Source organism: Phycodurus eques, chromosome 14, assembly GCF_024500275.1.
Source record: "Phycodurus eques isolate BA_2022a chromosome 14, UOR_Pequ_1.1, whole genome shotgun sequence".
NCBI lineage: Eukaryota > Metazoa > Chordata > Actinopteri > Syngnathiformes > Syngnathidae > Phycodurus > Phycodurus eques.
The window spans coordinates 16,430,256-16,450,179 of record NC_084538.1 but is presented as its reverse complement, the minus strand read 5'-3'; the positions used below and the strand labels follow the sequence as shown (position 1 = coordinate 16,450,179).

The window sequence follows — 19,924 nt, the reverse complement described above, 5'->3', positions numbered from 1 at the left end:
GGTTTACATTAGTTCATCAGTTATAATCATCAACATTAAAATAAATACACACTTGAAATGTCAGTCTGTGTGAAATTAATGTATATATTAAACAAATTTCACTTTTTGAATGGAATTACTGAAATAAATCAACTTTTCCATGATATTCTAATTGACCAGCAGATTTTACCACTCCTGTTTGTTAGTATCTGTATAAGGCAGGAAATTAATGTGCGAAATTAGTCAAGGTGATTTGTTGTGGTTTAGACTTATTTCATACACTTACAGAACAGACTATATACAGTAATTAGGTTTTTACTGTATGTACAGTAAATGAGCACCACCTTACCTAATAAAGGCTTATAGAGATTTGTGAGTTTGGTGAAGGATGGGAATAGATGGGGAAGGTAGTACTTCTTGAACAGGCTGAAGAGAAACCTGAAGCCTGTCTCCTGGTTTTCTTTATTCCTCCACTCTAAACTGGATGCCTGGCAAGTAGACAGAATAAAGACTGACAAGGTTAGGCTACAGGGAGTGGCGTTGGAGACACAATCACTCAGTCTTTGACAGTTTGTTTGCTACACAACAGATTGAAGGTACTGTACTTAGAAATAGCCTGCAAAGGCAAAATGGTGTTGGTAGGTGCAAATGAAATTATTATATTCACACTGTAGACACATAACTGCTATGATGTTTGCTTTTTCATTTGGCAATTGTACAACACAGAAGCACTTGAAGAAATGCTCACGATGTCCTCCACAGTGGAAAACTGACAAAGGAGAAAGGAAGCGAGCATATAAATCAAGGCATGCCAGACTAGTGAATTCAATATTCAAATTACAGATGTGTTTTATAATAATAACAAAAACATCCCTCCACTTTGGGTTAGAGGCAGGTGGCAAATATGATTAGAAAAACAGCAATGCGGCATTTCCCTTGCAACAGTAGCAATTACCTGGGTAACCATGAACTTGAGAAGGGTTTCGAGGATGTAAGAAGTTTGGTCATCTGCTACCTTCTCACCCACCACAGCTGGAACAAGTGGGGTGATCTCTTCAGGCACCACCTTAGCTGTTCACATTGACATATACAACAAGAAAAGACCCACATGACCATAGAGTGGTCCAGTTTGAATCAACAAAACAACAACTAAGAATGAAACAATATGTAAGCCACTGTGTTTTTTCCTTGCTCACCATCAGGTGGGTTGGAGAAAGGGTTGTAAATGATCGTGTCAAGGGTACAAGGCCCCCTGGACGAGGGCACTGCAGGGAAACCTGGCACCAGGCAGGCATAGATAAGGAATTGCTCCTCAGCACAATTGTCCCTCAAGGCTTGCAGCCACAGCAGGAAGAGACGGATCCCCTCACATCGGATCTAGATTAGGAAATGGATAGAGGGATCGATATGGATATGCAAAAAAAATAATAATAATAAAATAAATAAATAAAAAAATAAAAAATAAAAAATATATATATATATGCAAAATAGGAATCAATATTCACATTCACAGAGTGACTTGCGTAACAGAACATGAAGCTGTGAATTGAGTAGTATTGGAAACCAATGCAACAATTTTGGATATGACATCAGTGGGGTAATTTGTCTTACCATCTTGCAATAAATACAACTGTTACCTTGAAAGAATTTCCAGTGTGTAGAAGCTTTTTCAGAATAGAGCCTGAAAAAAAATTAAGCAACAAATGGTATTTGTTAGGTTTTTGCATGCCTCATATTCACTACACCTACAGATACCCAGATACTCACAGTCACAACAAACACTACAGAGTGGGCATGTATGGGCGTCATCTTTACCAAGGCAGATAGATTGACCTTGATGGGGGTCTTTAGAGAATCGCTGGGAAGGTGTGTGTGTGTGTGTGGGGGGGGGGCTGGGGGCATTTTCCTGATAAAAATGAACTTGTGTGAAATTTGTTGGCAGTGACATGCATTCATAGAAGCTGTCTGCTCCATTCAAATGAGACAAAGCTCTGATTGCTAAATATCTCTGGTTGAGTCTGTGTGTGCGAGAGGGAGTTAGGACATGCAGTCAAACTGCAGACCGACATGTCTTTGGAGGAAACCACAGGCTGCCACGAAATTTTACCTCAGTGAAAGTGGGTTCAGGTCAGGATAAGAAAAAAAACAAAGTTAAAGGTTAGTGTCATGCATTCTTTGATTTGAGAGGTGAAATAATAAATGTGTTCTATGTAGGACAAAAACAATAGCAACTGTGATGTTCCAGTGCCGTGAAAAAGTATTGTCCCCCTTCTCAAATTCTTATATTTTTGCATAGTTTCCCTACTTTAATGTTTAAGACCATCAAACAAATGTAAATCCATCCATTTTCTTAGCCGCTTCTCCTCACTAGGGTCGCGGGCGTGCTGGAGCCTATCCCAGCTGTCATCGGGCAGGAGGCGGGGTACACCCTGAACTGGTTGCCAGCCAATCGCAGGGCACATAGAAACAAACAACCATTCGCACTCACAGTCATACCTACGGGCAATTTAGAGTCTACAATTAATGCATGTTTTTGGGATGTGGGAAGAAACCAGAGTGCCCGGAGAAAACTCACGCAGGCACGGGGAGAACATGCAAACTCCACACAGGCGGGGCCGGGGATTGAACCCGGGTCCTCAGAACTGTGAGGCTGACGCTCTAACCAGTCGGTCACCATGCCGTCAACAAATGTAAATATCAGACAAATATAACCCAAGTGAACATAAAATGCTGTTTTTAAATGGTGATTTAATTTATTGGGGGGGAAATACTCAGTTACCAATCCAAAACACACCAGCAAGCGAACTTCTGATTGCCTTAGAAAAACAAAATGAAGGTTTCTAGTCCAAGTCCACACTTGAATCTTAAAAAAACAAAATGAAGGTTTCTAGTCAAAGCCCACACTTGAATCTGATTGACATGCAGCGGCATGACCTTAAAAAGGCCGTTCATGCTCGAAAACCCTCCATTTTTGCCCAATTCAAACAATTCTGCAAGGAAGAGTGGGCCAAAATATCTCCACAGAGATGTGAAAGACTCCTTGCCAGTTATAGAAAACGCTTGATTTCAGTTGTTGCTGCTGAGGATGGCCCAACTAGTTATTCGGTTTAGGTGGGCCATTACTTTTTCCACACAGGGCCAGGTAACTTTGAATAGTGTTTTTTCCCCCCCTTAATAAATGAACTCATTTAAAAACAGCATTTTAAGTTCACTTGGGTTATTGTCTGATATTTACATTTGTTTGATGATGAAGTGGGGAAACTAAGCAAAAATATAAGAATTTGAGAAGGGGGTCAATACGTTTTCACAGCACTACGTATAAAATGCACTCAGGTGCCTGTTAAGTTCCTGATGCCTGACAATAAAATGTTCGAATTGGAGTTATCACATGTTGCAAGGGATTTCCACTCTATATGGGTCTGAAATCATGCCCGCATAATTCAATCACTCATTTGCATTTCAAATGAAGCCCTAATTAGCACTTCTCATTTTTATTCATTTCTAAGACTAATTAATTTCTCTGAGTTGTGGAAAGCGAAACATCACTAATGTTTTGGAAGTATAGGGATGAAGAACGACGAATATACCTGTATATTAGCCTTACCACTAAGAGAAAATGTTTGACATTTAATTTGTGAAAAAAAGGGAGCGGTACATACCTATACTGTGAAACTGCCAACGGTTGTAGATTTTCTCCGGCAAAAACTGCAGGATTTTCTGTTGGAAACAAATCATATGAAGTTAGCCATAAGCCAAGTAAATGTCTCGAAAACACTACAAACATTAAATATTCCATACTACAGACTGCCTTTGTCAAACAATCGGTCTCTATTTTATCTAATCAATGAGCAGCGATTTTTTTATGCAGTACCATTTGGCAAATAGGGTTAGGGTTATGGACATCTGTGTTTGTACCTTTACCCCTCTTTCCCTGCTTTCACACCACACAGGAAAAAGTAGAGAGAAATGTCATCACCTCACCCCCCAACTGCTTTACAACTCAATTAGAGCGCTCTTAACCTTTCAGCAGCCTACTATTACTCTTAAAAGCTGCAGTAGGTTAACTGGCCTCCTATCTGGAGAGATGAAAACAATTGCTGGGGAATGGAGGACGTGCACGAGCTTACACACAAGTTCGATAATAGTGAGCAAGTGATCTGCCAATGGCTTATCAAGTCCAAATCAGTAAACCAAGATGACTTAATAATTTTAATTTAGAGGTCAAGTTCACCATGATAAAAACCTGGTCTGTCACAATAAGTGGGAAAAGGGAAGAGCTTTACAGCTCACAAATGAGCGTTTAATTCTGCATCCGGGTGGAAAAAAAAATTTTTTCAATACTACAGAAAACTTCTGCAAAAACAAACCATCCTCTGCTATAGTAGAACATACATGAACTGACAAGAACTGATGCCTACTAGAAAGAATCACCTTTTATTGTCATGAACATGCATGCACACGAAATTTGTTCTCTGCATTTTACCTATCAGAGTGAACACATGCACATGTTAGTGGAACAAACTGGAGCAGGTGTCACTGTCTAAAACATAAATATCCGGATGAGCCAAAAGTTTTTTCAATTAAACCATAACAAAACTGAAATAATTGTTTTTGGGAGGAAGGAAAAGAAGATTGTTGTTCGTCAATACCTTGAGTCACTCTTTAAAAACCAAAGACCAAGTCCGAAACATTGGTGTACCGATAGATTCCGACCTGGCTTTCAACAGTCATATCAAATCAATTACTAAAACAGTCTTCTATCAGCTGAAGAACAGATGTGAAGGCTTGCATACACCAAACAGACCAGGAGAACCCCATATGTGGCACTAAATGCATACACGGCAAAAATTGTTGCTACGCGTAGAATGCCGCAGAGATCATCTCTCATGATTGTCCGTTTTAGTCGCATGCTGTGATGACGTACTCAGCGTTCCCCTTGGTTCCACATACCACCGCTGCCTGCCACATTCTTGATCGATTTTGAAGCATAATTAAACATATTATCTGGTCATCTAGCGATTGGCTGGCAACCAGTTCTGGGTGTACCTTCCCTCCTGCCCGATGACAGCTGGGATAGGCTCCAGCACTCCCGCGCGACCCTTGTGAGGACAAGCGGCTCAGAGAATGGATGGCTGGATCTGGTCATCTAGGTCCATTTGTTCTAGCAGACACTGTTCCACAGTCGCCATTGTTGTTGCTTTGTTCCGGTAAGGAAAGTAAAAACGGCTACCAGAAATGGCCATAAAATGCAGAGGAAACTCCACTCTGTGGCATCTTAGCCAATACCAGCTGTAGCGACACCCCCGACTTGGAAGAGAACTGCAGCACATTTTCAAAACAGCGCACATGGGTTGCACTCGAGTATAAAGTCAAACTGTGAGCAGGCTCTCCGCAGTGGCGTCAGCGCGGTCTCCGCCCACGAGAGTATAAAGAAGCCTTAATGGTCTTCTGACTGGAGCATTAAACGGCTGCCGCTCATTCAGAATGCTCCAGCTCAGGTCTCGACCGGAAAAAAGAGGTCAGAACATATTACTCCAATTCTAAAGTCTCTACACTGGCTCCCAGTCAGCTTTAGAATATATTTTAAAGTTCTGCTACTGGTCTATAAATCACTAAATGGTGATTTTTACTTTACTACATTTTTACTTAGCATACCGTAATTTCCCGTGTATAATGCGCACCCATGGATAATACACACCCCCATAGTTGACCTCAAAATTCTGGTAAACTCTTCTACCTATGTATACTGCATTTTTACAACGCATGAGTTTGCTTCTACCCATATGATCAAAATATTAACTGTTATCTGTATTTTATTTTATTTCAAATAATTATTCTGAAGTTAAGCACATTATTTGAACACATACTTTTTTTACCTGCTCTTATTTTAAAATTTACAGCCCTACTTTTATTTAGTACATGAGAAAACACGCAGTTACGCTCATATGTATGATTACCCAGGCAGAATTTGTAAGATGGCTACAATTCTTTAAAGAAAACATGAAGGACCAGGACAAACACATTTAATTGTATTCTAATGGTTTACAAATTAAACAGTCAAGCATTTCAGGAAAGCAAGATCATGAAACAAAACATAACCATAAAGAAATTAATGATCGTTATTGTTCAGTCATCAGTCATATTTAAAAAAACAACAACAATATTTCACAAATTCTGCCAGGGTATGTAAAATTATGAGCACAACTGTACATATATGCAGTCATAAGTACCCCTGTCATATTGAAATGAAAGTGTAGGCTACACCTTTTTTATAACTACTAGGTGGCGGTGGCATATTACAATGAAAGTGTACAGCTTTTTCATAACCATTAGATGGCGGCATACACTTATAAAATGTGAAAGTTTTTTCCCCATTTGCCCCTATACTTATGTATAATGCGCAATATTGACTTTTGACCATTTTCTAGGGAAAAATGTACATTATACACGAGAAATTACGGTACCTCTGATTACTACGGTACCTCTATTGATTGCTACCTCTTCGTCAAGAGATCAGCGAATGCTTTGATTCACTTGGTTCATCAACAATTTCCTTTTCTCACCATCCTTCATTTTTAACTTTCCCTTTCTTGTCCTCTCCTCTGAAATAAATCCCTTTCATTATCCGTGGCAGCAGAGATAGTGAAAGACATAGCTGCACCTTACTATTGATCCCGCATGGGATTAAAGCAACTCTGTACAGGATATGTTAGGCTCACTCAGTCTGTCTCCTTGGGGTGGCAGGGATATTATCCTAGGCTGTAACACAGCAGGGTAGCATGGTTAAGCCTTCCCAAACGGGGACGTGTGTGCATGCGCTCTCACACACAATAACACCCCCTTTCTCTCGCTGACAGAGCACCAGCAAAGGAGAGTGGGAACGAGATGGAGAAGCTCGCTCCAAAAGACTCCCCATGGAGCTAGAATGGTGGGTCCTAACAATGAGGAATTTACTGTCTGATTCAAGGCGAAAGCAGACTCCTATGCTGAAGGTTGCTGGAGTTACTATAATCTGCAGACATACGCCAGCATAAAGATGGGAGCATTACTGTGCTGCAACTACAGCCTTAGGACATTTACATGATCCGCGTTTAGGTTTCTAGCTGCAGGACCCGAACATGGTGCAGAATACACTTCTCCGAGAGGTAGTCCATAACGGCTTTTTGATTAACACAGACTTTCAGAACCAACTGCTCATTAACACTCCTTTGACTTTGAGATCAATCATCTAAACAAAGGATATAACAATGGCAATACAACAAATTTACAAGCTGATGAATTTGTACACACTTACCACATTTTACTCCTTTTGTCCTTTTAGAGAGAAGTTCCAAAATTAGCTTCCAAACGTGTTTGGAAATTGAAATCTCAAATCTAATCGAACCCCAAAATAAAAACTGTGGTTCAAAGGCACCAATTACAGAATAGAAATTAGAGTGTATTCTTAATTTTAACCAATAGATGGCAACGGCAGAGCAAAGTCAAATTTGTGCCACTGTCTCTGCGCAGCAACACTGAATTCAGTTGTAGTTCCGCTTATGCAGCAGACCACATCATGACAATGTTATTTATCTTTATCAGCATGATAATGGCCAGTGGCCAATAAACAATGGGGACTTGGAGGCATTGAAGCGTAAAATAAAAGAGAATCAGAAAGCTAAGGAATGCTCACGGAGCAGTTGATCAATTGATGGCTGTACAATTTAATACATCCATCCATTCTCTGCAGTATTTATCCTCACTCGGGTTGCGGGTGTACTGAAGCCTATCCCAGCTGACTTTTGGCGAGAGGCGGGGTACACCCTGAACTTACTGCTAACTAATCGCAGGGCACATATTGACAAGCAACCATTCACACTTATGTAACAATTCTTCAATTAACCTACCATGCATTTTTTTTGGATAGTGTGAGGAAACCACAGTACCCGGAGAAAACCCACACAGGCACAGGGAGAACACACACAGACGAAGGCTGGAGCCCAGATTTGAACCCACTTGGTGCTTATCAATACAGATCAGTTGAAATCCATTATATATCCAAGTGAGATGGATATGGAAATTATGCAGCATTTTTCTTTAAAGTGTTTATTTCAAACCTCCATGAAGACAACTAAATATTGTGCGGTGTATGAAGTGATTTAAAAATGTAAGATTCTCTAACAAAATCATGTTTTTGCTTGATGTTCAGAAATAGACTATTGGGCCTGGAGTGGCTTTCGGTTTACCAAGTCACAAATGTATCTTGTGTAGCTGCAACTTTATTTATTAAGGGATTTATCCTGCACTACTTGCATATCTGTTGTTGACCAATACACAAAACAGCCTATGATGACAGCAGCGGCGGCGACTCACCCCCCGCCCCCCCAGGAAAAACTCATCGGATCTACACGATTAACGTAAATGGCCTATTTTGTGTTCAAAATGGCGATTTGCATGTATGAAAAATACAGGAACTGGCCAAATACAGGAGGGGGGGAGGGAGGGAGAGAGAGAGAGAGAGTTAAGGCCAAAAAGTTCTATCTTGGTCTCATCAGACCAGAGAATCTTATTTCTCACCATCTTGGAGTCTTTCAGGTGTTTTTTTTTTTAGCAAACTCCATGTGGGCTTTCATGTGTCTTGCACTGAGGAGAGGCTTCCGTCGGGCCACTTTGCCATAAAGCCCTGACTGGTGGAGGGCTGCAGTGATGGTTGACTTTCTAGAACTTTCTCCCATCTCCCGACTGAATCTCTGGAGCTCAGCCACAGTGATCTTTGGGTTCTTCTTTACCTCTCTCACCAAGGCTGTCTCACAAAAGCAGCCAACTAGAAAACCCATCTCTAAACAGGAGGAGGAGGTTTGAGGCATCACCTATCGTCTGCCAATAACAATGCCCTGTCATCTCTACCCCCCGAGATTGCCTCACTCAATGGGAAGATTGGCCCCTAACCTAACAAGCATTTTTGCCACAAGACGAGTGAACAGCTGATTGGTATGCAGGACAGTCGTTTCACTAACCCCACTGGACAACAACATCCTATTGTTGACCCCCCGCCCTCCACACACACCTAAAAGTTAGAATTGAAGAAGCCTTTTGGATTAAAGGTGAAACGTCTTCAAGAAACAAGAACAGTCCAGTTACCTTGATTCAAAGTTTGCGTATTCTCATGAAATGGATGACTGAGAATCTACACAGATATTTCGGTAATACACACTGTATGATCACAGATGTCTTCATTAATTTTGCTTTGTTGTAATGAAAGGTTCTTACTCTAAAAAGTGTTACATTTGTGTGAAACATGCCATGTTCAAGAAATGTTTCTTTTTGAACAAAATGTTATTAAAATATAACACATTTTCATCACAATTGCAAGACGTAATGGCATTATTAAGTACTGGTACTTTGGTATCGATGAGCAACCAAATGTACCAATATGTACTTGAAGTGGTATGGGTGCAGCCTTAGTATTTGTTCATCATCGTGCTTAGAATAACAAGATGGCTGCGAACAGAGAGGAGCACATTCAGCGATGCCAACTTAACAATTTGGTCTCTATATTTAGCAACTTTTCCAACCGCTCTAGCAACTATTTCCCCAAAAATGACGACCAAGTTTTATTCCTGCGAAGAAACATTCCATATTAGCAGAATGATTTTCAAGAAGAAAGGAGCCCGGTGGAAGGCAATTATCGAGTAAATCATGCTAAACACTGCCAAAGCATGGTGCCCATTTATATGTTGCAAAGCAGTAATTTATTGACTTTGCAAACTGTTGACCCGAGGTATGCGCTTCAAAGCTGCAAATACTTTGCTAACGTTGCCTTGCCTCACCCGTACATTTATGTGATAAGTCATCATAGCACAGCTTTTAATTGGCTAAATTAGGTAGGAGTAATTACTTTTAGAAAAAGGATGGATCTTCGTTTTGTTAAACTTAATTGAAAATAATTTTGTGGAACCCCAAGTTAGAGTTAGGGACCCCAGTTTGAGAACCACTGCAATATATCACACAGTTAAAAGTCATAGCTTCAATCGAGACTCTGAGATGCAAGGACAAGATGATGGGAAATTCAGAATGCTGAGTCAAATCCTGATGGGTCACTGTAAGGTTGTATCCTGTAGAGAAAAATCAAGGGAAATGGATATGTCCAAACTTCCCTAAGGTTTTTTTTTTTTGTATGTGCAAGTTTTCAAATGTGCCACATTCTCAGTGGCCAGGGCTCAAGCTGATTTAATGCAGTCAGCAGATAAGGTCATGTACAGGCATATGGGAGTGTAAACACACGGAGTCTCTCAAGCCTGGAGACCTGAGTTCAGACTTGTCTTGTGACTACAAAAACAGCTGACTGTAAGGTAGAAAAGAGTAACAGTATTTCTTTCAGATCTAGCAAATTAGTGTCTACATGGATATTTGCCTCTTGCATATGTTTTGACTTTCACATGCAATGCTAATTACTGTGACATAAAAGTAATGCAACATTTACCATCATAACACGTGTCTATGCCTGGAGAGGCTAGCCAGTCAGCAGATGGTTGCTAATATCGGCCGTCAACTCCATTGCCTAACCAGACACTCTTTTGTGCTCAACGTTCAAGTGATGATTTTTAAAACGGGACAGTTGGGCCAGGTCATTTAAAAGATTCAAGGAATTGATTTGTCATACCAACATACATTTACCCAGATTCCGTCCCAGATTACCCTAAATAATGCCCAAGACATTTGTGGATAAGGTTTAAAAAAAGTTAGAATATGCAATTGTTTTTTAAATAATAATAAAACAATAAATAAAATGTTTTTATGGCGGCATGACAGGTGACTGGTTAGCACATCTGCCTCACAGTTCCGAGGTTGGGGGTTCGTATCTGGGCTCCGGCCTTCCTGTGTGGATTTGCATGTTCTCCCCTTACTTGAGTGGTTTTCTCTGGGTACTCCGGTTTCTTCCCACATTCCAAAAACATGCATGGTAGGATAATTGAAAAATCTAAACAGCAAGTCAGCAAGTTAGGTATGAATGTGAGTGTTGAATGGTTGGTTGTGTATGTCTTCCCATATATGTCCTGCATTTGGCTAGCGAACAGTCCAGGGGGCAGACCGCCAAAAAATGCATAATAAAGAAGGAAAAAACACAAGTCTCACTGGAGTATAAGTCACATTTTCAGGGGGAAATTAATTACAGAAGTAGCAGGTACAGATACACAGGCCCAGATTATATAATAATGTGTTAATAATTTCACATATAAATCGCACCCCCGGCCAAACTATGAAAAAAACTACGACTTATAGTCCGAAAAATATGGTAGTTAAAAAAAAACAATAATCAGTTCTGGTAAATGAACTACATGACAGTTCTGGTTTGATTGTTTCCAACACAAACATATGGTGGCCTGGAAGTGCAGAACAATATAACAAATTGTGAAACAGTTTTACATTTCAGAAAACAAATGAACAAAAGACAAAACACTTTTATATTTCAGAAAACAAATTAACAAAAGCAGAAACACTTTTCGTTTTCAGAAAACAAATTAACGAAAACCGAAACACGTTTACATTTCAGAAAACAAATTAACAATAGCCAAAATGCTTTTACATTTCAGAAAACACATTAACAAAAGCAGAAACACTTTTCCAAAAGACAAAACAAATTACAGTTGAGAGAACCCGGAAAGGGAACGTCCCATTTCACAGACATTCGTAGATGTAACGAAATGTTCATCCCAAATATAATTTAAAAAACTAAGAAGTTTACTGTGGTTCCGTTTAGGACTAGGGTTGGGTTTAAGGCACTTTAGGATGAGTTAAAATTAGGATTATGGTGGTTAAGGATGGTGCACATCGAGCGCCGCTGCCGAACCCGACTGAACTACGGCGCAGTGTGCGTGGTCTAGCAACTGTTTCCTTGAGCGGTCGATTGTTCGGCCACTGGTTTAGACGCGATTCAAAATTATAATCTCCGTTGTACGGCGTCTTCACGTCCCAGTTTACATCCAATCAAAATGCACAGAAGCTTTCCCCTACGTTTAAAATACATTTCCACGTTTGCGAGCTGTGCCGCTGCGTTGCCTCGGCTCAAGCCATGTAAATAGTATGTAAAGCATCATATGTTGTTTTACATCAATACTAACCTATATTTATAATGTATAATGTGCCTGTGCATGAAAAAGCGAAGGTTGTGACCAGAATGTACGTTCAAAAAAATTGACCCGGCAGCTTCCTTTCAAATATCCACACTTTCCCTTTAATTCTAGCCAGCAAGCATCCTCTCTCTTTAACAACCTGCTTCTTCCTTAACTCTTAATCTATCTTTTTATGGTTTAACAAATGTGATGAAGTACAATATATTGTGTATACAGCATCAAATGCCTATACGCTCACTGTTCAGGGCATCCATGTGATCAATAGCTCAATGTGCGGGGCTGCGTCGGCAACTCTTATTTTTATGCGATGGTTCGGTTCAAACACGTTGCACAGTGTTTGACAGGCTTTAGGGTTAATGGCATTTATATTAATGACGCCACAGTTAATAAATCACATACTTCTTTGACCGTCTGGAAGCAATGGAGCGTGTTCTATAGGGATACAGCAGCCAATCATAGTTGAGTGGCACGTTTCCTGGAAGCCAGTAATATTGGAGCAGGGCGTTTCCTTCCAGCAAAATGCTCTGGATTCCTAATAATGTTGGACTTTCCCTTTCCAGGTTGTCGCAAAAGTGTTTCTGCTTTTGTTAAAATGTTAATGTTATGTTGCTTTTGTTAATGTGTTTTCTGAAATGTAAAAGTGTTTTGGCTATTTCTAATTTCCTTTCTGAAATGTAAATGTGTTTTGGCTTTTGTTAATTTGTTTTCTGAAATTTAACAGTGTTTTTACTTTTGTTCATTTGTTTTCTGAAATGTAAGTGTTTCACAATTTGCTATATTGTTTTGCACTACCAGGCCACTGTACAAACACTATTCATCAAAACATAAGAATGTAACATTGTATTGTCATAAACAGGTTTTCATCTGTTAGAAAATCTGCTGCGCAAAAAGATAGCCTGGCAGATGCTTCTATAGCATTACACAAAAAGAAATCACAGAAAAGTGCATAGCAATGGAGGGTAGTGATTGTAGGGGTTGGGGTTTTCAAACACATTTAGCACAAAAGCCTACTCCTCTCTAGACACCCAACACACAAACAGGCTCATACAGGTGGCTCCATGCTTGCCTTCGGCACCCCAAGAGAAGGGGGCACATACTTCATAAAATGACAGCAAAGTAATCTCTGCATATTTGTGCGAAGCAAACACAGAGCGGAGATACTGTGAATCCTGTCTATGGTGTCAACCAGCTTTTAATGCAGACGTGCATGGAAGCGTGAAAGACAACTGTTGTCCCCTCTTAGGGAAGGTCCTACACTGAACTGTGTGACTCAGCATTACATGGTTCCGTTTTATCAGGACCGACTTCACCCACCCACACAAACAGAGGACAAAGTCTGACTACATTTTAATGCTTCATTCTGTCATATTATCACGAGCATATAGTATATGTTATATAGTATAACATATGGGATAATACATGAGACCTCAGCCACAAATGATTCCCCAAATTTAATCCAAAATGGTGAAAAGAACATGTACACAATTAAGCAGATCTGAGGACCAAACAATGTTGTATATGTCCTGTGTACACCATTCAATGCTTATCTTTTTAGTACATGAGTAAAAAGCACTTTGTCGCCACAGACTGGAGCTAAAAGGGGACAAATGATTGAAGCTGTAGTCAATATTAGTTCTGTTTGAAAAAATGACTGCATACATAAGCATGAGGCAAGACTCAACACTTCAGGTAGAGGTCAACTTACGTGGATGCGTTTAGTCGGAGATCATCTTGTTGCGGCAGTAAGAGCATTGAAGGACATTTTAGGAAGTTTGGTTTCTTGACAAGGTTTTTTAAAAGTTGAAATGTCATTCAAATAGGTCAAACTAATTCATTTTTTATCCTAATTGAAACATGAACAGCATATGCTATTCCCAAGTTACCCGGCACACACCATTTTATGTGGGAAAATATGTTTCATCACACAGTTTGTCAGAATGCAGCAACAATGTAACTGCCAGTGTGGAGTTTGTGTTTTGTTCTTTCTGTGCTTGCGTGGGTCTTTTCGGTACTCAGCTTCCTCCCACATTCCCAAAAACATGCTTCTTTGGGTAATTGAAGAGTCAAACTAAACTGCCCATAGGTGTGAATATGAGTGTGAATGGTTGCCTGTCTATATGTGCAACCAGTTCAGGATGTACCCTGACTCTTCCTTAAAGTCAGCTGGGCCAGGCTATAGCTCACCCACGACCCAAAGGAGAACACACGGTATAGAAATGGATGGATGCCTAGTCAATATTTCACAGATATGGTCCAATTATAAAAAAATAATATGTATATCTATCTATCCATCTATCTATATATATATATATATATATATATATATATTTTTTTTTTTACATACAGTGGGTACGGAAAGTATTCAGACCCCCTTAAAGTTTTCGCTCTTTTTTATATTGCAGCCATTTGCTAAAATCATTTAAGTTAATTTTCCCCTCATTAGTGTACACACAGCACACCATATTGACAGAGAAAAAAAACGGAATTGTTGAAATTTGCAGATTTATTAAAAAATAAAAACTGCAATATCACACAGCCATAAGTATTCAGACCCTTTGCTCAGTATTTAGTAGAAACACCCTTATGAGCTAATAGTCATGAGTCTTTTTGGGAATGATGCAGCAAGTTTTTCACACAAGGATTTGGGGATCATCTGCTATTCCTCCTTGCAGTTTCTAGTTTTGTCAGGTCGGATGGTGAATGTTGGTGGACAGTCATTTTCAGGTGTTTCCAGAGATGCTCAATGGGTTTAAGTCAGGGCCATTCAAAAACAGTCACGGAGTTGTTCTGAGGCCACTCCTTCGGTATTTTAGCTGTGTGCTTAGGGTCATTGAAGGTGAAGGCTTTTTTGAAGGTGAACCTTTGACCCAGTCTGAGGTTCTGAGCACTCTGGAGGTTTTCATCAAGGATATCCCTGTACTTGGCCGCATTAATCTTTTCTTCGATTGCAACCAGTCTCTCTGTCCCTGCAGCTGAAAAACACCCCCACAGCATGAGGCTGCCACCCCCATGCTTCACTGTTGGGACTGTATTGGAAAGGTGATGAGCAGTGCCTGGTTTTCTCCACACATGCCACTTATAAATTGTTGGCCTTAATTCTATCTTGGTCTCATCAGACCAGATAATTTTATTTCTCACCATCTTGGGAGTCCTTCAGGTGTTTTTTAGCAAACTCCATGCGGGCTTTAAATACGTCTTGCACTGAGGAGAGACTTCCATCGGGCAACTGCCATAAATCCCGAATGGTGGAGGGCTGCAGTGATGGTTGACTTTCTGGAAATTTCTCCCATCTCCCGACTACATCTGTGGAGCTCAGCCACAGTGATCTTTGGGTTCTTCTTTACCTCTCTAACTAAGGAACTTCTCCCCGATTGCTCAGTTTGACCGGACGGCCAGGTCTCGAAAGGGATCTGTTCCTCCCAAACGTCTTCCATTTAAGGATTATGGAGGCCACTGTGCTCTTAAGGACCTTAAGTGCAGCAGAATTTTTTTTTTAACCCTGGCCAAATCTGTGCCTTGCCACAATTCTGTCTCTGAGCTCTTCAGGCAGTTCCTTTGACCTAATGATTCTCATTTGCTCTGACATGCACTGTGAGCTATAAGGTCTTACATAGAGAGGGGTGTGGTTTTCCTAATCAAGTCCAATCAGTATAATCAAACAGAGCTGGACTCCAATGAAGGTGTAGAACCATTTTAAGGATGATCAGAAGAAATGGACTGCACCCAAGTTAAATATATGAGTGTCACAGCAAAGGGCCTGAATACTTATGGCAGTGTGATATTTCAGTTTTTCTTTTTTAATAAATCAGCAAAAATTTCAACAATTAATTTTTTTCTGTCAATATGGTGCTTTAACAAATGGCTGCAATATAACAAAGAGTTAAAAATGTAAGACGGTCTGAAAACGTTCCGTACCCACTGTGTGTGTGTGTGTGTGTGTGTATATATATATATATATATATATATATATATATATATATATATATATATATATGTGTATATATATATAGTGTGCGTATATATTTGCAGTTACAACACAACCTAAAGCAAAGAACATTCCCAAATTCGTCAAAGCTCCCATGAGTGTTGAGAGGACAATACATACTGTATAATGATAACAATGCTTCAGTCCCCTATTTGATATTGTGCCGCCCTGATAGCCCTTCCCTGAGCAAATGTAACTGGAGAGCTAAGTATTTGTATTGGACACTGGAGATGCCTTTGCAGTCAGATGGGGAAAACAAGGTGGAGGACTTTAACCTGCATGCACAACATCAGACTGCTCAGTAAAATAGGGGGAAGGGCAATCACACACAGTTGAGCTAGAAAATGACTGAGCTGAGTCCCCCCTTCTACAGCCCACAGTTAAATTGTTTCTACTGTTTCAGATGAATTGAGCAGTAACATTAATCCTAACACAAAGGCAGCACCATCTTCCAGAAACTTTTAGGCATATAATAGAAAAAGGCAACTTACTTCAAAAATAAAGAGGATGGAGTCCAGCTCCTCCCTGAGAGACTTGATCCCTGTGAAAAACAAGTTAGGTGCTTCAGCTTCAACATACAACTATTGTGGATAGTGTTGTGGAAACTGTTGTGGAAGCAGTAAGTGTAACAGTATGTTTTTTGATTAAATTGTTATAATGTAACAGTAACCAACAATGCTATATTGGATAAGCAGAGTGGGAGTTGAGAGGAAAATGAAAGGGCAGATAGTTAATTATTGAACTTATGTGGTAAGTGATGGGGATCAAGTGGAGAGTAAACTTTAGAAAGAAGAAAACGGTTGAACCCACCTTTTTGTTTTAAATTGCTTTCCAGTGTACTGAAGTTTTCATAGAAGATAAAATAAATCTGTGAACAATTGCTCTCGAAGAATGGCTTCAGCTCACTCTTGTCAATAATATCTGTAAAGGAGAAAGTAAATCCTAAATTTAATGTACTAGAGCACAGTGTCAAACTCAAGGCCCGAGGGCCAGATGCGACCCCACACATCATTTTATGAGGCCCGCGAATCATGCTCGTCAACTTCCATTATTTTTGCTCAAATCTGCACCCAAATTCCAAATTGTCATAATAATAAACAATGTTGAGATATTGCATTTTTCTTTTACCAAACCCTTCTTCTACAGTAACTTAAACAATACTTGAACAAACTATTATCCTTGTCTTCTGATTTCAAAACTAGTTATCCCTCAATTTGTTGTGTAATAGGAATGATATGATTTGGTGATTAAAAATTTCACTGTTCTGACGGCCCTCTGAGGGAAATCATAACTAGAATGCGGCCCGAGACAAAAATGAGGCAAATTCATGGTGGTATGATTGACTTTCCACTTACGTATTATGGCCCCAACCGTGCTCAATGGAACATTCAGAAGCTTAGATATGCGACTTTAACCAATGCCATCGTTATGTTTTGCAACAATTAGTTTGTAATGGTCTTGAGACGGCTCATGTCAGATGTCGTGACTCACACCTTGGCAATGAGACCTTTTTGCAGGCCATCAATTAGGACTGATATTCATTTGCACTTAGAAGGGGCTGGATTGCTGTTTGATCATAGATTTTAGGTGTTGTCTTAGCTTTCCATGCCTTTATGCACCTCCCTTTCTTCGTGTTCAATACATTTTCCCGGTCTCATTTCACATTTTTACACACAATTTAATTTCTGATCTTATTTGTTCTACTTTCTTTGTATGTATGGGTTACTTGGGTTGTTCCCAACATCTGGTGAAATTTTCAGGTCAATAGCACCTTTGGAAGTATATTTAGTCAGAAAAATGGTGAAGTGTTAAAGTTGTTAAAAGTTGCAATTAAAGAAGCCTTTGCTCAACAATGCAAATATAAATGTGACAGTGTATATTGCACACGCTCACATATACAGCATTACTCACTTTATAATAAGAGATGCTGCCATTCAACATGTTGAGAAAGCACCGTATTAAGAAATACTGCAGAGTTCAGGTAGGCTGTACAAATCTTGATGCAAAACAGGTTGCTTTGATCTACTTGTTTTGCTATTAAGGTCACTTTGCACTTTTTCTTAAGCAACTGGAAACTTGATTGGCAGTATATTGCCTGTTAAGGTATTAATGTTTTGACACAGAGCACTTTCAGCACCAAAACTTTTCAGTAAGTTACCCGTCTTGTAGAATTGTGGTTCAACTTAAGAACGTTGACCAGATTGTTAACTAGTTAATCATTTACCAGTCAATATTGCCTAAAAAGACGGGTCAAGTCAATATGTGAGTAAATTGAGATGAGAGCTGTTAACTAGTTAATCATTTACCAGTCAATATTGCCTAAAAAGATGGGTCAAGTCAATATGTGAGTAAATTGAGACGAGAGCATCATTATTTCGGTATTGATATTTTTTGGTTCGGTGGTGTGTCGTTTTCTAATTAAAAAAAGGGTGCCTTGGCTCCATAAAGGTTTGGAAACAGTGCACCATTAGACACTGACACCACTAATAGTCCAGCACTGAACTACAGCTACAACCCAGGCCAGCCGAAGGATGTAGTCTCTCCAGCGTGTCCTGGGTCGTCCCCGGGGTCTCGTCCCGGTGGGACGTGCCCGGAACACCTCACCAGGGAGGCGTCCGGGAGGCATTCAAATCAGATGCCCCAGCCACCTCATCTGGCTCCTTTCGATGTGAAGGAGCAGCGGCTCTACTTTGAGATCCTCCCGGATGACCGACCTTCTCACCCTCTCTCTAAGGGAGAGCCCGGACACCCTGCGGAGGAAACTCATTTCCGCCGCTTGTATCCAGCTTGACTTATCCAATGTTGTTACAATTTAATAATAATAATAATGTTAAGCAAATTTCTACACCAACATATAGACCCTTTCCAAAAAAATTACAATATCATGGAAATGTTTATTTATTTCCATAATTCCATTCAAAAAATTAAACTTTCATAGATTATAGATTCAGGGCCCACAATTTAAACAATTTCAAGTATTTCTTTATTTTTATATAATTTGGGCTCCAAAATCATAAAACCCACGACATCAAGAATTAAAAACATTAGAATGCTGTTGTGAAATCAGCACAGATTTTGCAGGCCAGAAATGTTTTACACTGAGTGTCACACACTAATTAGTTACTAAACCCAAAGTACCTGCACAGGTTTCCCCAGGTGTCATTAAATTACTTCAGTTTGGTTCAATTGTGTCAGTTGGGTTCAATATGGGGAAGACTGCAGACTTGACAACTGGCCAGAAGACCATCATTGATACGCTCCATAGGATGGTAAGCCACAAACGTTCATCGCTAAGGACGCTGGGTGTTCACAGAGTGCTGTGTCCAAGCATATCAGTGGAAAGTCTAGTGGAAGGACAAAATGTGGCAGGAGAAGATGCACCACCAAAAGATATGAGCTTCAGTGGATTATCAAACAGAGAAAATTCAAGAATCTAGCAGGGATCCAGAAAGACTGGAATGAGGTGGGAGTCACAGCTTCAAAAAATCCCACATTCAGACGGATCCGGGAGATGGGCTCCAACTGACGGGTTCCTCGGGTCAAGCCACTTCTGAGCCTGAGCAAACGTAGGAAGAGTCTCAACTGGGCCAAGGAGAAGAAGGACTGGGGACTGTTGGCCAGTGGTCCACCTTCCTCTTCCAATGAAAGTAAAGTGTGCCTTTCAGTCGGGAATCAAGGTCCAAGGCTTTGGAGGAAGAAGGGTGAAGAAGTGAACCCAAGATGCTTGAGGTCCAGTGTGAAATATCCAGTCAGTCATGATTTAGGGTGCAATGTCCAGTGAAGGTGTTGGTAAACTCTGCATTCTTAAATCCAAGGTCACCGCAACAGTCTACCAGAATGTTTTCGA

The 19,924-nt window shown here is 40.1% G+C and overlaps 1 protein-coding gene across 12 annotated transcripts in view; it reads right to left on the bottom strand.

Annotated features, from left to right (window-relative positions):
* Nucleotides 1-19,924, bottom strand: part of ralgapa2 (Ral GTPase activating protein catalytic subunit alpha 2) — a 131,617-nt gene that overhangs the window by 97,569 nt on the left and 14,124 nt on the right. For all 12 annotated transcript variants that reach the window (XM_061695388.1, XM_061695390.1, XM_061695393.1 and 9 more), the window contains exons 2-8: nucleotides 16,888-16,998; nucleotides 16,569-16,618; nucleotides 3,639-3,696; nucleotides 1,617-1,660; nucleotides 1,176-1,356; nucleotides 935-1,050; nucleotides 329-467 (exon numbers count right to left, since the gene is read on the bottom strand). In XM_061695388.1, the coding sequence (XP_061551372.1) occupies nucleotides 329-467; nucleotides 935-1,050; nucleotides 1,176-1,356; nucleotides 1,617-1,660; nucleotides 3,639-3,696; nucleotides 16,569-16,618; nucleotides 16,888-16,998 (699 nt within the window). The remainder of the gene's footprint in view (nucleotides 1-328; nucleotides 468-934; nucleotides 1,051-1,175; nucleotides 1,357-1,616; nucleotides 1,661-3,638; nucleotides 3,697-16,568; nucleotides 16,619-16,887; nucleotides 16,999-19,924) is intronic.